The sequence below is a fragment of the Nicotiana tabacum genome, chromosome 22 (assembly GCF_000715075.1).
Source record: "Nicotiana tabacum cultivar K326 chromosome 22, ASM71507v2, whole genome shotgun sequence".
NCBI classification, from domain to species: Eukaryota; Viridiplantae; Streptophyta; class Magnoliopsida; order Solanales; family Solanaceae; genus Nicotiana; species Nicotiana tabacum.
The window spans coordinates 25078050-25104430 of record NC_134101.1 but is presented as its reverse complement, the minus strand read 5'-3'; the positions used below and the strand labels follow the sequence as shown (position 1 = coordinate 25104430).

The 26381-nt window shown below is 35.9% G+C and overlaps 4 protein-coding genes across 7 annotated transcripts; 3 read left to right on the top strand and 1 right to left on the bottom strand.

Annotated features, from left to right (window-relative positions):
- The first annotated feature begins 529 nt into the window (after positions 1 to 529).
- LOC107791246 (protein IWS1 homolog 1-like) lies at positions 530 to 5714 on the top strand. Of its 2 annotated transcripts, none has more exons than XM_075244451.1 (11): positions 530 to 1045; positions 1674 to 2175; positions 2369 to 2488; positions 2695 to 2915; positions 3014 to 3143; positions 3253 to 3294; positions 3379 to 3456; positions 4113 to 4207; positions 4306 to 4371; positions 4463 to 4616; positions 5184 to 5714. In XM_075244451.1, the coding sequence occupies exons 1-11, from the start codon at positions 1026 to 1028 to the stop codon at positions 5280 to 5282; spliced, it is 1527 nt and encodes a 508-aa protein (XP_075100552.1). In that variant the 5' UTR covers positions 530 to 1025; the 3' UTR covers positions 5283 to 5714. The 2 variants fall into 2 exon arrangements, with proteins under 2 accessions (XP_075100552.1, XP_016468757.1); XM_016613271.2 differs by having other exon boundaries at positions 3232 to 3294.
- Positions 5715 to 8968: 3254 nt separating this feature from the next.
- On the top strand, positions 8969 to 20872 carry LOC107791244 (phosphomevalonate kinase, peroxisomal). 2 transcript variants are annotated; one of them, XM_075244964.1, is made up of 12 exons: positions 11695 to 11825; positions 12213 to 12293; positions 13123 to 13184; positions 13282 to 13432; positions 13808 to 13905; positions 14349 to 14458; positions 14576 to 14628; positions 15703 to 16089; positions 17619 to 17723; positions 18358 to 18585; positions 19826 to 19948; positions 20343 to 20872. In XM_075244964.1, exons 3-12 carry the CDS (start codon positions 13177 to 13179, stop codon positions 20607 to 20609), a joined length of 1530 nt encoding a protein of 509 aa, XP_075101065.1. In that variant the 5' UTR covers positions 11695 to 11825; positions 12213 to 12293; positions 13123 to 13176; the 3' UTR covers positions 20610 to 20872. The 2 variants fall into 2 exon arrangements, with proteins under 2 accessions (XP_016468754.1, XP_075101065.1); XM_016613268.2 differs by lacking the exon at positions 12213 to 12293 and having other exon boundaries at positions 8969 to 11825.
- A 294-nt stretch (positions 20873 to 21166) lies between these two features.
- On the top strand, positions 21167 to 22871 carry LOC107791245 (uncharacterized). 2 transcript variants are annotated; one of them, XM_016613270.2, is made up of 2 exons: positions 21167 to 21721; positions 21974 to 22871. In XM_016613270.2, exons 1-2 carry the CDS (start codon positions 21216 to 21218, stop codon positions 22656 to 22658), a joined length of 1191 nt encoding a protein of 396 aa, XP_016468756.1. In that variant the 5' UTR covers positions 21167 to 21215; the 3' UTR covers positions 22659 to 22871. The 2 variants fall into 2 exon arrangements, with proteins under 2 accessions (XP_016468756.1, XP_016468755.1); XM_016613269.2 differs by having other exon boundaries at positions 21168 to 22871.
- Positions 22872 to 24239: 1368 nt separating this feature from the next.
- LOC107791243 (uncharacterized) lies at positions 24240 to 25908 on the bottom strand. The gene is made up of 3 exons (XM_016613267.2): positions 25522 to 25908; positions 24923 to 25111; positions 24240 to 24669 (listed from the first exon to the last, which is right to left on the bottom strand). Exons 1-3 carry the CDS (start codon positions 25588 to 25590, stop codon positions 24469 to 24471), a joined length of 459 nt encoding a protein of 152 aa, XP_016468753.1. The 5' UTR covers positions 25591 to 25908; the 3' UTR covers positions 24240 to 24468.
- Between the last annotated feature and the right edge of the window lie 473 nt (positions 25909 to 26381).

Below are 26381 nucleotides of genomic sequence, written 5' to 3'. Positions count from 1 at the left end.
GTCGTGACATTTTTAACTTTCATACAACATTCAAATATATATATATATATATATATATATATATATATATAACATAATACAATTTACTACAATTTCGTAAGTATATTGTAGGTCATGCCGTCTTCTTCTTCTTCTTCTTCTTCTTTTTTTTTTCAATCTGAAATTCCGCCAAAATCAAGTCTAATCTTCACCAAATACCCTCAAATTTGAGATATAAACTCCAAACAATATTCCCAATTATTTGCAACAACACTCAATCCAAACAAGTAATGGTTTTTGAAAACCCAAATTAAAATTCAAAGCTTCAAAGCTTTTTAATGACTGTCAGTGGTGGAGAGTCAAACACTTTCAAAATTTATTGATTGATAATTTCAATTTGAACACAATTATGCAACATGAAAGGGAATTGCTAAGTTAAAACTCTATAGTAAAACAATTGAAATTCATTGATGAATTCTATTAAAAATATATACAACATGAAAGGATAAAAAATAGAGAATATAAGAGGAAGAAAAATTGGGGAAAGAATAGATAATGAGAGATTGAGAGATTGAGAGAGACGCAGAGATAGAGAGCGCGCAGGAGAGCGAGACGGAGAGAGAGAGAGAGCGCACGAGGGAGAGAATAAGGATGAGAAATAATTGATTCCTTATTCAATTATTAATATAAAAGAATACTCATTAAATTTCTAAAATGTATATAATTGGTAATTTGTATGGGTAGGAGGATAATAAAATTTCAAAAATAGTGTATATACATTGAAACCCCTAAAGTAAAGTTGCCCACTAAGAGATTTTGAGGAGTGCTGATTGCTGCAGAAGGATAGTAAAAGATAGAAAGTCCAAACTCGTTTCGTATCATAGCCTAAAACGGTTTTCATCTCGCGCAGCAAAAATCGACTTCACCGAGCTACCAACACTTCACAAATCATCTATAATATATATATTAATAGATTACTTTTAGAGACATACTATCAAGTTATCTTTTCTCTCTGCATAGTTGTCTACAGGGAAGTAGCGTTCAAGATGAGTTACAACAACGATCCGTAAGTCTCCTCTTCTTTTCTTTTTTGAATCGTGATAACAAAGGATTAGGTTTCAATCGTTTCGCTTTGATTTCAATCGTTGTGGTTTTCTTTTGGTGTTTTTTTTTTCTTTTTGCTATGAGATGAATTGGAGTTTCTGATGATGAAATTGATGGGGATTTTTGGTCGGTCTGAGTCGTCTTTGGATGACCCATTTTGGTGATAAGTTTAATTAGTTTTTATCTGATGATGAATTGATCCAGATTTGTCTGTTTATTTGTGGTCTTTCGTATTTTTGGATGACCCAATTTGACGATGAGGTGAATTAGGTTTCTGATCATTGAATTGATTGGTAAATTTGTGGATTTTTGTGCTGTTTTCCTGTGATTCTGTATTATATCGATTTTGGATGACCCTTTTTGGTGTGATGAGTTGAATTAGGGTTTCCAATAATGAATTCATTGCTATTCTTGTGGATCTTTTTGCTTTGAAGAAGAGCTAATTGTGGTATCTAATGATGATTTTATCTGGAAACTTTTTGGATATTTGTGATCTTTTGTGGGCATGTCTAGTTTTGAATGACCCTTTTGGAGGATGAGTTGAATTGGGTTACAGATGGTGAATTAATGTGGATTTTTTAATCATTCAGGTACGTAGATGAGGAAGGAGAGGCGTTGGTAGACTTTGATGAGGATGTCCGATCTGATCACGAGCAACAGGAACACTTCCTTGGCGACAATCTGGACGATGACGATGCATGGAATCAGAGACAGCGTGAACGGTCACCTACCCCAGTGTATGATGATCCTAACAAACCTAAGCCCAGGAAGCGGTTGATTAAGAAAACTTCGGCTAGAGAGAGCACACCAGATATTGGCATAGGGGATGAGGATGCTTATGGCGGTGCTGCTGATGATGACATGGCTGGCATCGTGCGTGATGAGTCGGACGACGGTGGTGGGAAGAGGAAGAGGTTTGGTATGGAGTTTAGTGAAGAGAAAAGGAAGGAGAAGAAGAGGAGAGACAAAGGCGAGAAGAAGTTTAAGTTGAGGAGAAATGGGGGTTATGCTGGAGGAAGCAGGTTGAAGGAGCAGGAGGGTGATCAGGAGATGAAGGAGATGTGGGATACCATTGCTGGTGGTGACTCTGAGGTTATTGACCTATCATTTCTGTTGTTATCATCTTTTCGTTTTTGGGATTCCTGACTAAAAAAATTGAGTTATTGAAGTTCCTTGCCCGGAAAAAAGTTATTGATATTGCTAGTTTAGTCTGTATGAGTTACTAGAGTTGAATGTGTTTAGTTTTAATGACATGTTTCTGATGTCTTTGTTTTCAAATGTGTAGGATGACCGAGAAGGTCCGAAGACATTGGATGATGATAACTTCATTGATGATAGTGGTGTGGATCCAGCTGACAGGTATGGAAGTGACAATGAACCACGGTCTCCCAGCAGTGCACCACAGGTAGAGTTTTGTCCTTATAGTTCGTTCCTGCTATATTTTTCATCCTCACTTCCCAATATTGCAGTTTCCTTATGCATGAGGGTTTGTAAATTTCAATAGAAAGCGTGCTGGTTTTCAGATTTCTTGCTTTTGTCTGAGCGCGTCAGCGCCTGTGAAGCCAATTGGTGATGTTGATGTCATATTTGTTCTAATTTGACCCTTTTCAGGCTGAAGAAGGGGAAGAGGATGACGAAATCAAGAAGCTCTTCAAGGGAGGCAAGAAGAAAAAGAAAACTGAAAAGAGTGCAGCAGAAATTGCATTGCTAGTAGAGAATGTTATGGCTGAGCTTGAAGTTGTTGCTGAAGAGGACGCGGAACTGAATAGACAGTCTAAACCTGCTATAAATAAACTAAAAAAGCTTCCTCTTCTCATAGACGTCCTATCAAAGTGAGTGAGTTTGTCATTTTGTTTTTTGTGGTAGTAACTGAATTTGTCTTTTTGGAGGCTAATATTTCTAGACTCACACTTCCAAATTCAATTTGCAGGAAGCAACTTCAGCAAGAATTTTTAGATCATGGAGTATTGACTCTTTTGAGGACTTGGCTTGAGCCCCTTCCAGATGGAAGCCTGCCTAATATAAACATTCGTGCTGCAATCCTAAAGATCCTTACTGATGTATGAACGTGGTTTCTAGATTCAAGTTAGTCTTTTGTTCGTTTGCCGTAATGTTATTTGATTAATATGCTTCATGGTGATCCTGTAGTATCCTATTGATCTTGAGCAGTATGATAGAAGAGAGCAGTTGAAAAAGAGTGGTCTTGGAAAGGTACCTTTCACGTAGAAGTGGTAATGTAATAGCTTTCACGGAGGCATAATGTTGAGACTTATTGTCTTCTTGCTTGTTTTGTAGGTTATTATGTTCCTCTCAAAGTCAGATGAGGAGACTACAGCTAACAGGAAACTTGCTAAGGATTTGGTTGACAAATGGGTAAGTTGGATTTAACTATTCTTCCCCTTTCATGAACGGAAATATAAAAGGAGGGATTCTGTATTGGTACTTACCACACTCCACACGTGCTGGAGTGTGAATAATCTTTTGGCTGCTAAAATGCTGAGTTCATTTTCTAGTTCGTCACTGTATCTGGAGAATATGTTCCAGACGTGCAACATCTTTTCGGCTTTTGTAATTCAGCTATATCATTCTCCTTTTATGGGGAGGTTGGAGAACTGCATCATGCATTTGGTAGTTCGAAACAAAATGGTTTAAAAGATTTTATTTCTTTTTGGATAGGTAATGTCTTTTTAATAGATTAATCCTTATATATTGATTTTTACAAGAGGGTATCTACTTACTGGAAATTTTCCACCTAAGAACACAATCAATTATTATCTTCTTGCACATATGTTATTGATTTTCTTATACTTTCGAGGAACTCTTTTAGCTTCTTTCGATCATCACCTTAATAGCATCATGGCCCTCAACTATACTTTTGTTCCTACACTCTCTAGTATATGTTGGTTATGATTATGGTTTGTCTGTGGTTCTCCTTTGTCTGGTTTGTGGAGTTCATTTAAGTACCTGGTGTACTGAATAGGTGCTTACGAATGTGTAAAAACACTGAAATTTGGTTGTGTTTGATCCAGAGTCGACCAATATTCAACAAGAGTACAAGGTTTGAAGACATGAGAAACTTTGAAGATGAGAGAGCTGCTCAATTTAGGCGGCCTTCCTTGAAAAAGTATCTAATATTTTCGGTTCTTCTATCGGTCTTTATATCAGTTGTCTAAGAAGTCCGAATCTTTACCATCTATGACTATATTTTCTATCTTGTCACAGACCCATGAATAAAGCTTCAGGAGTGGAATCCAGAGACGATGACCTTGACTTGGCTGGATTTTCACAGTAAGATGTTCTGTCTTTGCACCTTTTGATCCTAGCATCTTTGAATTGGTCCTTATTCTTCTCGAGGTTTAATATGCTTGTAAATCTGCAGGGGCCAAAAGTCTGGTCCGTCATCTTCCAGGCAACTTACATCAAGGCCTGAAGCAATGTCAATGGATTTTCTGGTGCGTCCACAATCTAAGATTGATCCTGAAGAAGTTAGGGCAAGGGCTAAAGCAATGGTTCAAGACCAGCGCCGAATGAAGGTGTGTCCCTCTTTCTAAGTAAATTTATATTTATATTATGTTCTTCATTTCACTCTCGTCCATCTTGGCACTAGAGATAATTAAGAACAAATGGATTTTTGATGCCTTTTAAATGAAATTTCTTGCTTCATCGAAAAAAAAAGCAACAAAAGGGGGATGCTTTTAATGATGAATCTGCCGATCTCCTTCCCAGAGGAGCCAGTAATAGCTTTCTACTTGAAAAATGAAGTGCTCAATTTGTTTTTTAGTGGTCATTTTGGTAAAGCAGCTATCCACTTAATTAAAATATTCTTGTGAAATCCGTTAATTTGGAGGAAATGATGTAATACTGGAGCCTCTGCCAGTCTTGATTTCATTTTTTTGGGCGATGAACTGATATTTATAATCTTACGTACTCTTAATCTCATTGAAATGGGGTTTATGGCGCGAGATAACCCTATATTTTCTCCTTTTTGAGTATAACTATTTTAATCTGTGGAAGTTAACTTCGTTATGATGTTATTGCTTTTGCTGCTATTAGGAATTGCTTTTCATCTAACACTGAACTATTGGCTATGTTCATGGCAGATGAATAAGAAACTGCAGCAGTTAAAAGCTCCAAAAAAGAAGAAACTCCAAGCTACGAAACTCAGCGTGGAGGGTCGTGGCATGGTGAAGTACCTCTAGGCTCTAGTTATTGTGCTCACCCTTCTTATTAGGGTAGAACAGCCTGTTGGCTCAGCTATGCAACAGTTTCATGCACTTGAAGATGGGTGTTCTGTTCTTAGGAGGATGTCATCTTCCATGTAATATGTTGGCATGTCAGCCAAATACCAAATTTAGGTAAGGTGGCTGAAACCCATTATATTTCATATCTCAGGTTCAACAAATAATGTTCCAAGTCATTGGTGTAATGAAAGTCGTGGCTGTTACTATGAGTTATGCAACTTGGTATACATAACTGCCGTTTGGGATGTATTAGGTTGTCTCCCTGTATCTCTTTTGCCCAGGGGTTCTTCCCGTTCATTTGCTTTTACAAGTATTCCCCATTGTAATCAAAGTTCCAGAGCTAAACGATTTCATCAGAATAATTACAAATCTATGACCTTGACATGTAAACTCTTGACATGTAATTTTGCTAACTAGCACAATATTTGATTTGTAAAATAAACGCTGCATTGCTAATGTAATCAATGAATATAGCTACTACATATATTTATTTTCACTGTAAAACTCTATACAAACATGTCTAATACAATGTTTGGATTTAAATATCAGTGTAACTTACGTGAGAATCCTTGTATAATTATTGCACTATAAAATGTGAAGTGAAAATAATTATACGTGTATTAATTGTACTTATATACGAGCACAGAGTATCTAAAGATATAATACTCTTACAATACGCAATCTCTACCTAACAATCCATGTATTATTAGTTGCAATATAACAATTCTTATATTATTGTTCACTATGCAGTGTTACATAATGACTTATAATACAAGGATTTTTATGCCGAATAACCTACTTTAATGGCATTTGGATACTCTTCTCCATGTATTGCTAACACAGGTGTTTTTGCACTACAATCTATTCCGTATACAATAATAGATGCATTTTTACATAACTTGTGGTATAATAGCAATCAAAAGTAAATACTGCAAACCAAACATTGAATTAGTACATACTATAAATCAAACTTCTTATTAATTACGTTGCAACCTAAAAGTTGTACTTAGTTATGTGAAATTTAATGCTTGAGATTATATTTTCTCATGCGTCTAACCAAACGGTTCTCACTATATTATGATTCAATGTATAGCTTATGGATTATAACTCCTGCATTTTGTTTATGGTCAGCCCTTGACCTCCTAAACTCACATGGAGTGACCAACTCTTTGAAGTTGGAGTGTCGCACAAAAAAGAGTCTAACTCGTGAATAAAATGGATTGTTAATGGTTTCAATTCTTCTTCTTTTTCCTATTCAATTCTAATAAAATATGCCCCCCTCTTCTTTGTGTGTGTGTGTGTGTGTTTTGGAGAAAATGAAGTTTCCAGCAAAGTGCTATGATAGCATTGCTACTAAACATTAAGCAGCCTCTCAAATTGGAATACTGACCTGGCAGTTCATCTATAAAATAATATTCTCTTGTCAAAACTTCAATAATAGGAGGCTATTAGATGTCACATAAACAACTTATTTTGTCACTTCTTATTAAAATGTTATCCTCTAACATTTCAAGACTAAACACTCACTTGTTTTGTTAGTCAATATTATGAGTAAATCATTGTTATTTTAGAGGAATAGAGAAGAAAAGTATATTACTACAACATATAAATAAACTTATGCGTGCAAAATTGAATCCTATTAGCTCATGATTTTTTATGTTAGCAGTTCTTCTTTTTTTTTTTAATTTATAAAAAAAACCTTCTTTTAGGGGATTTAATTGGCTAACTTCCAATACGAATCAATTAATGACATGCCAACTATTTGTTCAAAGGTGAAATTCATTTTTGAAATTAAAAAAGAAAAAAAATAAGGTCATAAATATTTGTTATAAGAAAAATCAAATTATGGTGGATGTCTACTCTTCCTTCATGATCTTGTCAAATGCTTAATGACATATTCAATGACATATTTCAATGCTTAATGACATATTCAATGACATATTTCAATGCTTAATGACATATTCAATGACATATTTCTCTTCACTTTTCATGCCTATATAAAGGCTTTGTAATAGATAGGAAAATACACACAATTGAAGAAGAAATAAAAATCTCTCATCTCTTTCTCTCTATATCTCTTAGCTTGTTTTTTCTTGTTCTATATTGTTACTTTGAGTTATATTTCATAACACATTATCAGCACGAAGTCTCTAACCTCAAGGTTGAATTCTACTTATGTATTACATGCACGTCTTTCTGCTACAACAACAAGTCCGAACTTTAAACCATATAAGTTTATACCAATATTTGGAATAAGCAATGGCCCGGTTATTAGAAAATTAGTATTTATGTGGCTGCTAAGGATGTCACCTTGTTAAATTTTCATGAACTAAATAATAGATGACATGCGGTATACTAAATAATCTACAAAATTAAAATTATACTTTATTATGTATGCTTATGGTTTTATCTTATAATACGATTTTAGTATGCCTAGTATAATGATTATACATTAGCTTACTGCCCAAATATAATATAATAATAATAATACTCGTAACTATTTTATTTTAATAAGATAAAATATTAGTACAAGAAGTATGTACTACACCAAATTTTTCATTGATGATAGTTCTTATCAAATTAACATGTTGAATCATTTCTATATGGAAAACATATAGTAGTAGATAAATGCTATATCTCTTTATTTTTCTAGAGAGCATAATACTTAATTTCCACAAAAGTACATGGTAACTAGTAGTACTATATTATTCTATTTGATACATTATTTTTCTTTAATATTTTGGTCATATCACTTTCATCTTGAAATAAACTTATTGCAGCAAAGACCACATGTGAATTTTCAATATTATTTTTTATTTTCATATATCTCTTTGACACTAATTACTTAGCTGATTTGAGTAAATGAAAGTCTATTGTTGAGAATTATATCCAAATGACATTATGAAGAGTTTAACTCAAGAGGTAAGCATTTTCTTCGTATTTGAAATTGTTTTTTGTCCTTTGCTATTAATGATATCAACTTCAATGAGTTCAAGTCTCAATGCACCATGATGGTAAGACATCAGGATCAAGTCCTGATGCTCCATGATGATAAGAGTTCGGTTTGAATCCCAATTCATTATGGCCTAACATGCCTTTATGTTTGAGTCTCACTGTACCATATTGATGATATAATGATGACTAAAGAAAAATAATATATATTTCATGAAAATGCATGAATATTGCCCCACTTGATTTGCTCCGTGAATGTGGTAGCGACGCATAATAAGTCTAAATGGATCAAGTCCTGATACTCCATGATGATAAGAGTTGGGTTTGAGTCCCAATTCATTATGGCCTAACATGCCTTTACTAACATGCCTTTATGTTCTCTTTCCATGTGGACTGTTTACTATTATATGATTTTAATAGATGTATCTATTCTTTAGTCACATGTGCATTTGTTATCAACTTGCAGTTTGGCTTTTGCAAGATTGATTGCTCAAATTATTAGAGCACAGTTCCAGAATATAAATTATGATGATTTATCTTGATAATACTGGCTTAAATCCAAGTTGGTTTAGCAGAAATTGTATGCCTCCAATTATATCTAAACCATTGATTATGAGAACAAAACTGCCAAAATAAAATTGGTATGTGATGTATTATTTAATATACAACAGCACTTGTACGCATCTAGCCAAGTTATGATAAGTTTTCCCTATCACAATCAGTTCAGGGTCAGGAACCAAATAATTTCCATCTAGAAATATGAATGTGCTATATGTTTTAATTGTTCCACCACAATGCACAAAGATGGATCCCTAAATAAGGCTAGGGATATGTTTTGGTGATCCCAACAATAGGGGGAGAAAAGTGGCGGCTAAAAAAGTAATGCATGTAATGAATTATTATGAGTACATCTAGATCCTCGTACGAGAAAATATGAACTTGAAGTTCAAGTGATAATTCATTTGCAAAATATTATCAGTCGTATTTGCTGACCCAAAGCTAAATGTCATATTCAGCTACTAATGCTCCAAATAAAATTAAGTTCATAATGAATAGAGTCTATGGCATGCATGAAGCATAATAGACTAATCGGTTCCAAAGATAAAACTCCTTGAAGAAGGAGAGGAGTAAATGTTCAAGATGGTCATAATAAGGAGGCAAGTGCTCTAGAAGAGCACCACGACATAACACTTCATAAGACCTCATGGGAGAGGCTCAGATACCTGAAAATAATAAGATAAAGAGATCTCAATAAGTTATGTCTTTATTGGGTAATAGTAGAACTGATATAAAATGACCGTCGACGATATTGTTAATATAATGTAGCGCTCAATATTATTAATATTGACGAGGATCTTGAGCTCAAATCTGTCATAAAATTTGGACAGATAAATGATTGGCCAAATGAAAAATACGCAATGAAAATTAATTTCACCTGAAAAATATGAAGTTTGACGGATAGTCCCAACACCTGAAAGTATAAAGCCAGTGGAGGTATAAATGTATTCTTGTGCGAAACAAAAAGGTCAAGTCGATAGACATAAAGACGACTTGTGTCACAAGAAGATTTGTAAATATCCTGGCATTGATTATATAGAGACATGTTCTCCTATGGTGGATATTGCCATTTCAAGTTTTAATCTTGCAATACAAGAAAAACGTGATATGCGTATAATGGAAATCATTGAAGGATTTAAATTGTTCTAAAATATATTAAGGTTTTCAAGAAATTTATTAAATAAAGCTTCAAAAATCCTTATACGGATTGAAACAATTAAGGCGCATGTGGTATAATCGCCTGAGCGAGTACCTGTTGAAAGAAGGGTACAAGAATGATTCAATTTGTCCTTATGTCTTTATAAAAAGATCTGGATCTAAATTTGTTATAATCACAGTGTATGTTGATGATTTAAATATCATTGGAACTCCTATGGAGCTTCCTAAAGCAGTAGAGCTTCCTAAAGTAGTAGACTATTTAAAGAAAAAATTTGAAATGAAAGATCTTGGAAAGACAAAATTTTGTCTTGGTCTATAAATTGAGTATATGAAAGATGAAATTTTTGTCCATCAATCAACATACACTAAAAAGATTTTAAAGCGATTTTATATGGATAAAGCACATCCAATCCGACCTCATGAAAATAACGAAGAGCTTCTTGGTCCCGAAGTACCATATCTTAGTGCAATTGGTGCACTAATGTATCTTTCTAACATTACAAGGTCTGCCATAACTTTTTCAGTTAATGTCTTAACAAGATATAGCTTTGCTCCTACAAGGAGACATTGGAATGGAATCAAACACATATTGCAGTATCTAAAGGGACTACCGATATGAGATTATTTTATGACAATGATTACAGTCCCGATCTTGTTGGTTATGCCGATACTGGGTATTTATCTGACCCACACAAGGGTCGATCTCAAACAGGCTATGTGTTTACATATGGAGGCACTGCCATATCTTGGCGATCGATTAAGCAATCAATCGTGGCTACTTCATCTAATCATGCTGAGATAATTGTTATTCATGAAGCAAGTCGAGAATGTGTATGGTTGAGGTCTATAATACACCTTATTCGAGATAAATATGGTTTGAAGTGTGACAAACTACCTACAATTTTGTATGAAGACAATGCAACATGCATAGCCCAATTGAAAGGAGGATTCATAAAAGGGGATAGGACAAAGCAAATTTCACCAGAGTTATTTTTCACACATCATCTTCAAAAGAATGGTGATATCAATGTGCAACAGATCCGTTCAAGTGATAATATGACTGATTTGTTCACCAAATCTCTATCGACGTCAACCTTCAAGAAACTAGTGTATAAGATTGGGATGTGAAGGCTCAATGATGTGAATTGATGCTCTCATCAAGGGAGTTAATACGCGTTGTACTCCTTTTCCCTTACAAGGTTTTGTCCCACTGTGTTTTTTCTTGCAAGATTTTTAACGAGGCAACCAAAAGGCATATTTCTAAATATGTGTACTTTTTTTTTCCTTCGCTAGAATTTTTTTCCCATAGGGTTTTTCCTAATAAGGTTTTAACGAGACACATTATGTATGGACATCCAAGGAGAAGTGTTATAAGAAAAATTAAATTATGGTGGATGTGTACTCTTCCTCCATGATCTTCTCAAATGCTTAATGACATATTCAATGACATATTTCTATGTTTAATGACATATTCAATAACATATTTTTCTTCACTTTTCATGCCTATATGAAGGTCTTATAATACATAGTAAAATGCACACAATTGAAAAAAAAATAAAAATTGTCAATTTCTTTCTCTATATATCTCTTAACTTATTTTTTTCTTGTTCTATATTGTTAGTTTGAGCTATATTTCATAACAATTTTCGGTATTTCCTTCTTTTTCTAACATTTCCTCCTATAGACGAGCAAAAATAGCAGTGAAGCAACTTTGAACACTAATAAGAATGTCAAAATTGGACTGCTGCTTGACATAGATGTTGCCGCCATAGTCCTTTTACTCCTCTTCAAATCAATTTTCAAATCTGTAGCTTCCTCTACACTCCGACAAATGTATGTTCTTCCTCTTCTCTCTGTTTTGCAATGAAATTACCTATATTGATCTCGTATCAATCTGATGTTAATCCAATTTATTGATATGGGTCTTTTTCAAAATTCATTTTCTGATATTGTAAATTGTGAAAGATTTCATCTTTTCTCCTCTAATTTCAGTTTTCTATATTATTATTCTTCCATTCTTTGGTGATTGAAAACATGTGTGGCAGATGACTTCGTAGCTTTCTGATATTTTGCTCAGTGAGGTTTTAAGTGAGATAATTAATGGAGTATCATTGATCATTTGTCAATTTGAAGTTAATCTAGTTTCTTCATATGGGGCGTAGAAATACAGAACTGATAGCTACTGAGTTCAAGATTTGGCCTTTTCTTCTCAAATTTCAGTTTTCTATATATTTTTCCCATTCTTTGGTAACTATGGACTTGGGCGGAGGCGGAGGCGGATCGAGATTCTAAAGTTAGTAGGTGTGGAGGTCCTCTCTCTACTCCTTTGCCAAAATGGGTTTGAATTTAGTACTACATCTATCCCATTTTTTGTGACACTATTTCCTTACTTGGTATGTTTCCAAAGGAATTATACCTTTCTATTTTTTGAAAAATAATTTAACTTTAAACTTTCCATTTTATATTTAATGATATGCTTTATAGCCACAAATATCTCATGGTATGTTTAAGACCATAAGTTCCAAGAGTCTTTCTTTCTTTCTTAAAACTCCTTGCCTAATCAAACTACTGTCGCATAAGTTGAAACTGATGGAGTACAATTATATTCTTAAAAACTTTTTCAAGTATTATAGGGTTCGAGCCGAAGGCGTGGGCTGGCACCTACTGCCTTCAATGTACATAGTTGTGGACAGATGATTTTGTAGGCAGGAAAGTTCAGCTTTTTGTATTCTTTCTTTCACAATTTTAGTGGAAGTAGGCGTAAAATGATTTAAGCATTGATTTCTTTACCAGTTAACCAAACTGGGTAAGTCATCATATTTGCTTTCATTGTAGTGAAATCAAGGATCTCCATTTCCTTTTATTTTGTATCATACTCTAGTTCTTTAGTGTTGGCATTAATTGCTCTTGCATAGAGCAAAATTGTATCAAAGGATTCATATAGTCGACCCCCACATTTTTTTTTGGATTGAACCGTTAAATGAATGATTGATATCATTCTTTTGTTTTTCTTTTTTATTTAGTTCTTCACAATAAAATAGGAGTATTAAGAACGCGGTCTTTTCTATGTTTCATTTTCCCTTTATCTTTTCTCGACAATGACTAAGAACTTTGTAATTCTGAATTGCAGCTAATCTCTGTCAAATAGCAGTTTCTCATTCATCCAAGAGAGAATTATAAAGAAATGGCTGTGTAAGTGTGTGTTTACTTGATATTCGAACGTGTCCGTTTGTACATAAACTTGTGCGCAAGAATGTGTCTGATTGAAATACTGTTTATGGTTAAATAGCGTGGCCTCTGCTCCTGGAAAGGTTCTAATGACTGGAGGTTATCTTGTTTTGGAGAGGCCAAATGCTGGTATTGTACTGAGTACAAATGCTCGTTTTTATGCTATTGTGAAGCCACTTTACGAGGAAATTAAACCTGAAAGTTGGGCATGGGTGAGTGATATTTTCCGCACTAAAGTGGATAATCATTGATCAGAAGTCAGTTCAATAATTTTATTTTTCTCGCATTTGGTTGGTAGTAGGCTTATTTGAATACCTGTCGTTTTTTTTTTTACATTTCGATCATCTTACTATCTTGTTGTGTATGCTTCTTTTACATGGCTTTTCGGTGTTGTCCCGTCTTGTTTCTTGTTATTATTGTGGTACCTATGCTTGCCTGAGCCGAGAGTCTATTGGAAAAGTGGATAATCATTGATCAGAAGTCAGTTCAATAATTTTCTTTTTCTCTTATCAAGAAACTCTTTTGCATTAGTTTTTCCTCTGTAAAGTAGAGTATAAACTACCCGTTTCTTTCTTATACTTTTTCAGGCATGGGCAGATGTTAAATTGACTTCTCCTCAGATGGCCAGAGAAACTATGTACAAATTGTCTCTTAAGCATTTAAAACTTCAAGCTGTCTCTTCCAGGCAAGTAGTGTAAATCTCAGAATTCATACCTTCTCAATTAGAGGATCTATCATTATTTTGTTCTGTTTCTTTCTGAATCCAATGAGATTTTTTATTTAAGTAATAAGGACATTTGATACTTGAATGATTGATCTGTTTCCTTATTACAAGAAATCCAGTAATGCAATAACTATTACTCCCTCCGTTCCAATTTATGTGAACCTCTTTGATTGGGCACGAAATTTAAGAAATAATGAAAACTTTTGGAATTTGTGGTCCTAAACAAGTCAAAAAGGGGTCCAGAGTATTTGTGTGGTTATGAAAGCTTCTCATTAAGGGTAGAATTGGAAGTTTAAGCTAAATTGTTTCCAAATTTAGAAAGTGGTCATTCTTTTTGGAACAGACCAAAAAGGAAATAGGTTCATATAAACTGAAACAGAGGGAGTATGTTTGTTTAATCTCAGTGAATCAAGAAACCCCTTCGTAGAACATGCAGTGGAATATGCCATAGCAGCAGCCCATGCAACATTTGACAAAGATAAGACGGATATATTACAGAAACTACTTCTGAGAGGTAACTTCTGACACTTTACTCTTTTGCCTTTCTTTCCTGAAGATAAGTCATTTATTGATCAATGAATTTAAATTCCTTTTTTGAAAAATCAATCTCTCAACTGTATTCGTCATGCAGGTCTTGATATAACAATCTTGGGTTGCAATGAGTTCTATTCGTATCGGAATCAGGTAGTCCTCCTTTGCAGCATACATATTCCCAATATGACATGTAATTAGAGATATATACTTATTACTTGCGAGTTTGGATTGTTATTTTAGCATGGACTTAATGTAAAATCGGATAATCTGACATTCTATAATGTAATTTGTGGAAGCTGTCAAATCATAAGATTCATGTCCAACAAATTTCTTTATTACACCCTCTGAGCAATTTGTCCCCCGACAATCTTTACTCGAGCCTTAGATTACATTTCTTCTTATAGTAGTAGTTAAAAGTTTGGTCGGATGATAAGGAAAAAAAATCAAATCATTTGTTGAAATTAAAATTTGATTGATTTTGAATACTTGAGTGATGTGAATGTCGCATAGCAAACTATTATATGTAAAAGTGTGCCAAACATTTTCTGGATTTGCCAAAATAGAATGTCTCACATATATCAGGATGGAGGGGGTATTGAAACACTGACATATTGCCATATTAGTTGTGCAATCTGAGCTTTGTCGAATTGCTCAGATGGTTTCGAAGAAAAAGGTACTACTTCGATCATTCGATGACTCAGTCCAAATTAAGCGATCTAAGTTGACTATTTGTATCAGACAGACAAATTGCTCGAGTAATGTTTGACCAAAAATCTTCTGATGTTAAAAAATGGTAGACAAGTCAAAAGGTGCTATGGTATAATGTTTCAGTTACCTTTATGAAGATAATGGTTTGGTTACATAAGACCTGCTTGATTAAGCAAAATATTGATGTTTAAATCACATGCATTTTACATCAAAGTCAAACTAGAATAGTTTAATTTGGTTGATGCCACTTACTTCCTTCAGTAGTACTACTTAATAAATGAGCATAGGACAAGAAATAGCAGTGGTCTTTGATATAGGGATTTTACTGTGGCTGGGATTGATCAACTTGGATGCATCCTTTTTCATAGTTTAATGACTGACTCGGTTCAAGTTTCTTTTTGGAAGCCTCAGTTGCACAAGTTAAAATTTAATAAAAGACATGGCAAAAGCTTTTATTACCTCCTTTTCTTTTTGTTGTAAGATAGTTGACACTATTCTGTTAAATACTTCTTGTAGATTGAAGCGCATGGACTCCCTCTTACACCTGAGTCATTGGCTTCCCTTCCACCTTTTACGTCAATCACTTTTAATGCAGAAGATTCAATTGGAGAAAATCGGAAGCCTGAAGTTGCAAAAACTGGATTGGGGTCATCAGCAGCTATGACAACAGCAGTTGTTGCTGCTTTGCTTCATTATCTTGGTGTTGTTAATCTATCCTCTTTGACTGAGGATCAATCCCACGGAAGGAAAGATGCTAGTAATCTTGATATTGTTCACGTGATAGCTCAAACTGCCCACTGCATTGCACAGGGTAAAGTTGGCAGCGGGTTTGATGTTAGTTCTGCAGTTTATGGCAGCCAACGCTATGTGCGGTTTTCACCTGAAGTGCTTTCTTCTGCTCAGGTGTTTCTCTCCTGTCCGATTTTTTTAATCAATTCAGTATCATAGTTTAACGATAGAAGAAATGACATGCTCTAATCTAGGCTTGAGTGTAAGTTGGCAACCGGAAAAATGAAAACAGTGGGGCCTAGGTTGATATATTTTTTAAATTTTAATCTGCCAAAGACTTCTTCTTCTTTGAAGTTCACGGTAATTCCATGTCAGAACTCAAATACCTTATTGAACTGAGAAGTGATAATTAAAGTTGATACTCTTTACAAAATGAGATAACTTCATATAAAAATATACATAAATTACATAGTTCAGGTGCTGTTTTTAGCACCACAAGATGCTATTCTTCTGTTTATTGTTAACTTCGATAGAATGACACTGTTCGGATTAGTCATGGCACAAATAAGGACAGCAAGGTGCAAAACTAATGCAGGGCTAGGCATGAAGTCTTGAGGAAGTGGTACCAAAGTATAAGCTGACAATAGTTCTTTCCTTGCAAAGTAAAGTTTTGGTGGAACTAAGTTGACTTGAGAACAACCCCTTGGTTCCTCTATTCCTTTAAGCCTTTAACTCAGAGACCTGGGAAAACTTGCTTTAGACTATTGACATTGGTGCTAAGGCAAAACACTAGCTTGGTCACTTGAGGCTCTGTTTATGCCCACAGAATTGTAATTATCTATGGTTATTTTCTTGAATTAAAAGAACAAAAGGGGTTATAAGGGAGCTGAAATTAAGATATTATCCGCTGTTCGAGATGTTGGTCATTTGCATACATCAAGCCCAGTAGTCAGAAATTCACATGACCTACTCTCTAGTAAGTTTCTAGAACCACCTCTAACCAAAACTGTAACGGAATCTCAGATTTGGTCTTACTAAGTACCTAAAAGGTTAGCCATTTTGGTATCTAGTCTAAAGTTAATGTTGGGGTGAGGGGCAGCTGTATGATAAGCGAGCCTTTTTCTTTATCTATTTGCCAAACCACTTTGGTTAAAGTCATCCATGTAGATCAATTTTCTTTGTCAGCAGATCCAACAGAGATGCTTGTCATTTCAGGTGAGAGATTACATTTTTTATTTCATTCTGTGGCAAAAATGCAAAGGTCTGGAGCAAGGATTTCTGTTGTTAGTTGTTATTTGAACTGTTCATACCTTCACAGTAATTAAGGAATGATAGCTTACGTGCCAGGCGAAGCTTATGGGACATGTGATGCCTTCTCCTATCAGTAGTTTGCTTTAACTTGAAGGAAGAGTTGACAAGATGGGGTAGCTCAAGTGGAAGACCCTCCACCTCCGACCTCAATATTGGAGTTCGAGTCACCAAAAGAGCGAAGTGGGGAAGGGCCACTATTGACTCCGGGGGAGGGAAGATGGGGATTGGGTAGGTGTAGGTTAACCATACAGGAAAAATAGCATAAAGGAAAAGCTTTAGTAGTGAAAAGATAATAGTGTATGGAGTTGAGAAATACTACAGGTTTTGCATCTTATTTTTATTGAATCTAGTTTTCAAACTGTTTTGACTTGTTAACTATTTTGGATTTGCAGAATGCAGGTATGGCAACACCACTAACAGAAGTCATTGATGATATCCTAAAAGCCAAGTGGGACCATGAGAGGACCAAGTTTTCATTGCCTCCATTGATGGCTCTAGTGAGTCTGATAAATGATATTTCATATTCTCTTGAACATTTGTCTGGTTGACTGTGAGCAATTTCTTATCTTCTGCCAGTAAACTGGATGATAAAAGAAATCTGATTTTACCTGCTAATCATACATTTCAAGTACCACTACTTCTAATTGAACAGCTTTTCATCCTTTTTTGACCTCCATGCTCGTTGTTGACAGGACATAAGATTGGTTATCAGGCTCGAACAACAAACAAGTTGCATACTTCAACTCCTTAATGTTGTCAAATATAGATACTTTTTGTTGGTGCCTAGGGCTAAACACAAATTTTGTTTCGTTAGGATTAAGTGGTTTCTTCAACTGTGGTGGTTATTTTATCTTTCTTGGAAGGTCACTGATGCTACTTATCATGCTTTTACTAGCCACTTTAATGGGATTATTTGCCGGGGCTGTATAAACATTAAGATTGAAGATGTATCCTGTCTAAAAATTTTGACCTTATGCTAGCCTACTATTATGGATTCTGTCTTGTTTTTTGGAGGCACTCTACTATACTCTACTGCCACAGAATTTGACTCATCATTACTATGTCAATTGCCTGTGGTGCATGTTGTTTCTTCTTTTAAGTTGCTGAAATTGATTGCTAAGCGTCTTGCAGTTACTTGGAGAACCAGGCAGTGGAGGATCTTCTACCCCATCAATGGTTGGTGCTGTTAAGAGATGGCAGAAATCTGATCCTCAGAGTTCTCTAGAAACATGGAGAAAGTTGTCAGAAGGAAACTCTGCCCTGGAAATGCACCTTAATACCTTATGTAAGTTGGCAGAAAGGAACTATAATGTTTATGAATGCGTCATCAATGCCTGCAGCCTGCTTACTGCAGAAAAGGTAAAACTCTTTTGGTCAAAACTGGAAAGGAAGTTCAAGATCTAGTATTATGTAGAAATGTTTGCTAACTATCCATAATTTTCGCTTTATTTTATCCCTAACGGCAGGTAGAGTTATCCTTGATGCGCTTAGCTGCTAACCTGTTCTGCAAAGGCTTAGTTTGCTAAGTATCCATGGGTGTTGAAGCGCTGAAAATTGATTCAACTTTATGGATTTGATTCCTCACTATAGCAATGACTACCTTCACTTTCTTGATAATCGACTGCGCCTCAATCCCAAGCAAATTGGGGTTCGCTATCTTCTTGATAAGTCATACTCACTAATAAACCACAGAAAAATTATTACTGCCTTAATAGCTGAAAAATGCATTACCTAAAAGCTGACACAAACATACTGCAAATGCAAGCTAAAGACATGTCGAATAAGGGATTTCTTCTCCCTGTTCTGGTTTTCTTTTCATTCTTTCAATTCCTTTTATTTTCATGATATAGTGCTACCAACCTTTTATGTACATGGCTTCCCTCTTCCTGCCCTTTTTTTCTTCTATCCTGTCATAGCCAAATGAAGAGTTTTATCCTTTACTATTTTTATCAAAAACAAATTCCAAAAGATTCCTAAACTCTTTTCAGTACTTCCCGATCAACTTTTAATTTTTAACTGTATTTGTTCCTTGAGTCATATCAATAAGGAGCAAAGGATGACTTTCTAGTTCCAATATAATAGATTGGCAAGTCTTTCCGAGGCCATGGACCCCCTTCCTCTGAACTTTAATCCAGTTAATCCTTAGGCACTCTTTCTGTTCAGAGTCAAAATCCTCCTCCTCAAGCATCCTTCTTTGAGTCCTCCAAATCGTGTGTTGCAGCCGTTAGCTGGAACTTCTTCCCCCTTAGCACTTTTATTGTATCACTCTGCTTAGAGAAGCTTCCGTTATGTTGTCTAGGAGCAGAAGAAAAAATTCTTAATACCATCGCGTTTTAGAGGCAAGCAGTAATTATCTTAAAAAGTTATTCAATTCTTCTCTTTTTTGCCTGTTTGAATGATCATTTTCTTAGTTAGACATAGTTACACTTTCTAAAATGTCAGAGAAACTTTGCAAAGTTGCATTCCAAGTACTTCCCGTGCAAATATATGTGTCTTTAAATCAAGTATCATTATGTTTTGGTTGGATTATGTTTCCTTCCGCAGTGTGTGAAATTTTCTTCGAAAACTTTAAGTTTCTTCTGGTTTTCACCATGAACAGTGGCCTGAAAGAGCAAATGAACCAAGTCAAGCAGAAATTGTTAAAGAGTTATTAGGAGCCCGAGAGGCCATGCTTGGAATCAGGTATTATATGCGTAAAATGGGAGAGGCTGCAGGAATTCCGGTAAGTTCCATGTAACTTAATTTTTGTATCTTCTCTCATCTTTCTCTCATTCTTCACATAGATTTGAATTACGTCAGATAAAAATTTATTGGGACATCACTCTTAACTCGTCTGTAAGCTTTGTTTCTGAAGAATTATCCTCAAACGCTACCTCGCTTGATGTACTGATGGCCATTTCCTTATGGTTCATTTGAATGTCAAGAAAGTAAAAAGAGAGCGTTAAAATGAAGTAAATGAAAAAAATACTATAGTTCTCTTACATGTTAAGGCTTGGCATGCTACTGCATACCATAAAATAACATAAGAATATGACTTAATATAATTAGGAAACAGCTGCAATTGCTTCAGTCTCCCATGTTTTTGACCAGTCTTTCACCATGTGTCAAATTCACAGATAGAACCTGAATCACAAACTCACCTTCTGGATACAACGATGAGTATGGAGGGAGTTCTGTTGGCTGGTGTTCCTGGTGCTGGTGGATTTGATGCAGTCTTTGCTGTCACTTTGGGGGCTTCAAGCAAAAATGTCACAAAAGCTTGGAGTTCGCTCAATGTTCTTGCTATGCTAGTGACAGAAGATCCTCGTGGTGTGTCTTTGGAAGACAATGATCCTCGGGCAAAGGAAATCACTGCAGCTGTTTCTGCAATCCAACTTCAGTAATGACCTACGAGTATAGGATATTACATGCAATGGTTTTCTCATGCTATATGACTACAACATCAGATTTTACAACATAAAAAGGATATGTTAGAGCTTTGTACTGTAAGATCAGAATGACATTTCATCAATAAGCAAGCACCAAATAAGAGCCTGTTGTATTTTTACCCAAAACTTTGATCTTGTTAGAATTAGGTCCCTTTTACTTCAGAACTCTGTTTGATTATTTTCAAGTTTTGTGGAATAAAAAGGTTAGCTTCATTCAACTGGTGAATCAAAAGGCCTGCAATTTCTGCTAACTCGGCATGTAGTTTTCCTTTACAATTATTTCTTCCTTTCCTCTTCACCATCTGAAAATGCCTTTAGTATTTTATATTTAGCTTAATAAAAAGTTTCTCTTTGTATACCACTGTGTATTCAGACGGTATGTAGCAATTTGAATAAACTGGAAAGCCAGCATTAATAAGATTGTATCTGGACGAGGAATAAATTTTAAATTTTAGAACTTTAGGGGTGAGAGTGCAATTTCCTTCACCTATTAATATACAGAAGCTTCCCTATTTATAAGCGTCGGTATTATTAGTCTCCGTGGCTATAACAAACAAAACAATGGAGAAGGAACACGGCGACCCTCTCCCGGTACAGCCTACTCCGGTGGTTGACGCGGCGGAGACAGGCGAGCATAAGCAACTGCAGCAATCAACTCGGCCACGTCCGAAGCGGTTCGTGAAGAACCAAATACCAGATTCCATTCTAAACGATGCGGCACTCAACGCCGCCATATCTCTTCTACCTCAAAACTACAACTTTGAAATCCACAAGTGCGTATGGCGCGTTCGCACTTCGGGTGCCAAGCGCGTCGCCCTCCAGTTCCCCGAGGGTCTCCTCATGTACTCCCTCATCATCTCCGATATACTCTCCACTTTCACTTCCGCCGCTCACTGTTTCATCCTCGGCGACGTGACTTACGGCGCGTGTTGCGTCGACGACCTTTCCGCCGCAGCTCTTTCCGCTGATCTCCTCATCCATTTCGGCCATAGCTGCCTAGTTCCTATTGATTCCACCACTATCCCTTGCCTTTACATATTTGTCGAAATCTCAATCGATCTCTACAGGTTGTTACATGAACTCAAGCTCAATTTTAACAATACTAGTACTTATGACAATATCATTGTGGCTGGAACAATTCAATTTGCTGGTGCAATTCGTGCTGTTAAGCCCGAGTTGGAAAAAATAGGGTTTAAGGTTTTGATCCCTCAAGCTAAACCCTTATCAGCTGGGGAAGTACTCGGCTGTACTGCCCCGAGTGTTATGAACAAGTTTTCTGATTCTGAGAGTGTGGTTTTGGTGTTTGTTGCTGATGGTAGGTTTCATTTGGAGGCATTTATGATAGCGAATCCGGGGATAAAGACGTATAGGTATGATCCGTATGTAGGGAAGTTGTTTTTGGAGGAGTATGATCATAAGGGAATGAAGGAGGAGAGAAAGAGAGCGATTGAGAAGGCAAGGAGGGAGGCTAAGAATTGGGGGATAGTGCTTGGGACATTAGGTAGGCAAGGGAATCCGAGGATATTAGATAGGTTGGAGAAGAAGATGGCAGAGAAGGGGATGACTTGGACAGTTGTGTTGATGTCAGAGATATCTCCTACAAGGATTGCGTTGTTTGAGGATGCAGTAGATGCTTGGATTCAGATCGCGTGCCCTAGGTTGTCGATTGATTGGGGAGATGCGTTTACTAAGCCTTTGCTTACGCCATTTGAGGCCGAGATTGCGTTGGGTGATTTGTCCGGGTGGTGGGAAAGAAAGAAAGTAGTGAATTCAGATGTATGTTGCGATGAAGCTTTGAAGTGTTCAAAGAATGAATCTTCTGGTGCTTGTGATAATGGAGGTGAGAAAGTTAAGGAAGGGGTACTCGTTGATTATCCGATGGATTATTATGCCCAGGATGGTGGGGAGTGGAATTCTTGCTACTCCAAGAAGCCGGCTCGACTTTCACAAAGAATTAGTCAAGCTTGTAATGGTAACAGTGCCATCAAATGTTCTAAATGCTGAGCTAATTTTGGTTCCAGCTGAGTACACTGCTGTCGTCGTAAATGGTGTTACACTTCAAAGTGAGTACCTTATTTTTTCTGTTGAGGCCTTTTTTTTGTAGTCACTGCCAGAATGGTAGTTATATATTCTATGTAGTAGCACGAAAAAGATGCTTTGTCTAAGTGTATACTTTTACATGACTAATTTGTAATATGATCTTTCTCCTTACTTTTATACTTTTAGTGGTTTTATTTGTTTAGTATCCTTGTGAGTTATATCTATGTATCTTGGTGTCCAAAAATCTAATTACGTGGGACAATAACAAAGTTAAAGAAAGCATATATCTTGCTCCTTCACTTCATGCTTCTTTCTATTGACCAACCCCAGCGGAGAGTTGCAAGCTTGTATCTTGCTATTTCGCTTCGTGCATCACTTTATTGACCAACCCTAACAAATTAGCTGCAAGCTCAGCTGTCCAAATTTATTCCTATATTTCAGCATAAATTATGTTTTCTTGAAGAACAACATCCCTGCTTGTTAAGATATTTAATACTACTAGGTAAAATATAGTGGGCTTTTAGGGGAGTTTCCGATCAGCTGAATCTTGATGTTGACAAAGTAATTTGACTCCTTGATAGACTCCTCCTAGAATGTGAAGGAGTTGGTCACTGTTTATCAGATTTATCTCCTTCATTTCTTTCTACATTCTTGTTTGTTGTACCCTTTCCTCACATTATAAAGGCTAAGAGAGGTGAGATAGGGAGGTTCGTTGGGTGGCGGTAAAACTATCAATTCTATGTCTATAAAAATTGATCGCATAAAAAACACCTGGTTTGTCTCATTTCCTATCATCCATGCTGTATGCTTGTTGTGGGGTGGAAGGAAAAAACGGCAGTTCTATGTTTGCAAAGACATGGAGAACCACCTGCTATCTTTTTCTTTTTTTTTGGGATGAAATAAGTGGGAATAAACCACCTACTTCCTTCAACCACGACCATGGTTTTTCCGGTCCTAGAGAGGATTTTCACATAAATGTGGTTATTTCCTGGGCACAATTAAATGGAAGGCTGAAAATTCGCGGTGAGAATGTAGTGAATGTGATTCTTGCTTGATAACCAACACATTTTAAATGATTGTTAGCTCTTCTTATCCCAGAGTCACTGCTAAGCTTTTTTGAGGTTGATGAAAGTTGGTACTTTTTATTTGTTTATCTTTTGGTAGTATGTATCATGCTTATCAATGAACGAAGAATCCTTTTATTTCCTTAGTTCTAGTTGTGCTTTGAATATCAACTTATTATTGTACAGCTCATACCTAGTCCGTCATAATTTTGTACTGAGGAAATGTCAAGTGATGAAGACTTCAGATAATAAAATCTCCAAGAATTAGTATCCGGACCATACATTCATCTCATCCACACTGGTTTTAACTGTATAAATGTTGTGCTTAGTTATGTGGAGAGTCTTGTAATATTACCTCTGGAGCGTTTCTATTAGGTCTGAGTCAAAGGGGTGGCTCGAATCCTGTTTCTCCAAGAAGAACTATCCACATTTTGTCATCTTCTTGTAACATTCTTACTCTCCCTTACATCAGTGTCAGTGTAATAGAACATGCATAGAATCAATCGATACTGATATAAAAGATACAAAGCTAACCTAAAATATAGTACTGTAGATTGCACAAAAGATTTCCATTAGTATTATTATAAATATCTACATGCAACTGTGTTTGAATTTCCCTGTGGAATACGCTATACCGAGCATTTAAAGCAAGAAGGATATGTCGAAAGAGGCCAGCTGAGAGTATCAACTTTCTTTAGTATAGCAATCCATCAACAAATCCCAGATTCCTCCAGCAGTTTAAGCAGACTATGTTCTGGTGCACTTATTGATGGAAGAATAACCCGATTCATGGGAGGTCTAGGTATTGTTCGAGCTGCCTCTGCGTCGGCAGCTCTTCCTTCCTTCATAACTGGAATATCAGGCTTTCTAATTCGCACAGCAGGGACTCGCTCTTTCCATATTCTTCCATCCTGTGAGTGAAGAAATATACAAATTTCTAGTCAGCAGTTCTAACGTGTAATGTAACAAGATGAAGGAGCTAATAATGATCTTGTTGCTATTAGCAGCCATCATATTCCATTTCCATTACCACATTCAAGCACAGAATCAAGACAGTGGAGCTAAGTACTTATCTATGGAGTCATCATATGTAATGCTCGAGAGAAATATTCACATATGGGCAGAGAAAAACTTCAGAGACGTAGGGAGACGTAGAGATCTTACATTCAATATTGAAGGTTCTGGAAATGGACATTGAATTGGTCGATCAATATTGAGCGGCTCAGTTGGGTGTTCAACTGGCTTGAACTCGACTGCATTTTCAATACCATTAGGCGTAACAGAGGGAGCTCCAGCTGTAGTAGCAGCAGCATCTATTGCCTCTGAATTTGGGGGAAACACTTCCCTTTCATCCTGCATTTGAAACTAGATCACAAATTGTTATATCTAAACCAGATATAAATCTCCGCTTAGGAAACAAGTCTAAGTTGACTTTTTGCGTAAAGGAAAATTGCTTGCTGTTACAGAGTGATGGAGAGATTTTCAGTTGGGATCCATTCCTTTACAACTAGAAAACATTATTGTTGTGTTTTCAAGTTATGAAACATTGTTGAGTGGTTAATTACTTGGCCACTGATAAGTTTAACAAGTTAACAACCAATACAATGAGTTTAACCATTCAATTCATTGGAAAACAAAGACCAAAGGTAGGCCTTAGGTCTAAATTAGACACAATTTAGAGACTGAAACCAAGAATTAGTCAACCTCAAATTCCAGTATATCAAAAATCTAAATCGTAAAAACAAAGAGAGAGGGAAGCTGACAAGTGCACTTTGAGTCCGACGATGGCCAGCTGATCTGCTGACAGAAAATCTAGAAAAAATGCCCACCATAATTATAACTTCCACCCAAAAGCCAAAAGGGCGTATCTTGATCCTCGAATTCTAACACACTCTATACTCTCTAGATATTAGTTCAGAGAAAGAAAGAATGAAAGGGAGATATAAGTAACAAGGTGGGGTTTAGCTAGTTGGGTTTTGCCTGTATGATCGGTTAGTTAATATTACTACTACTTGGAAGTAAAGAAGTTGAGAAGCTGGGGATAAGCACAAAAAGGTTGGTTCGACAGAATCATTTGTTAAATGAGTAAAGAAAAAAACAGAGGCTGTTGGTTAAGTTGAGGTAGGAACTTAGCCCAACTGTCATGTGATGTGTTTTTGTTTCAGTGGGAGGTTAGACTTCCATTTGTAATTAGTTACGCAATCTATTCCTTCTTCGTTGTCTCTGTCTCCTCCACTGGGGCCCTTTAGCTTCTCTGGCAGCACCTCTTCTATAGTTTTATGAGTCCATTAATATCTCGCAATGGGAGCACCCCTTCGTATATTTTGTAACACTCCTTTAGAAGTTTCAACACTCGCTAAATATAGAATTTAATTTTTTTTAATCTTAAATTATACTTCTATTACGAATTTAAACCCTTGTAATTTACTTTTGAGTTACTTCTCTATTTATAAATAATTAGATATACAATTACGGGAATATTAATAATTTTTAACAATGGGTATAATTAAATGACAAAATTTTAGAATAATGCACTCCATAAGTTGACCTTGCACTATTTTAGCCCAGTTACAAGTTTGCAAATGTGTAGCCAAATATCAATAAGATCTTTTCTTTTTCCATT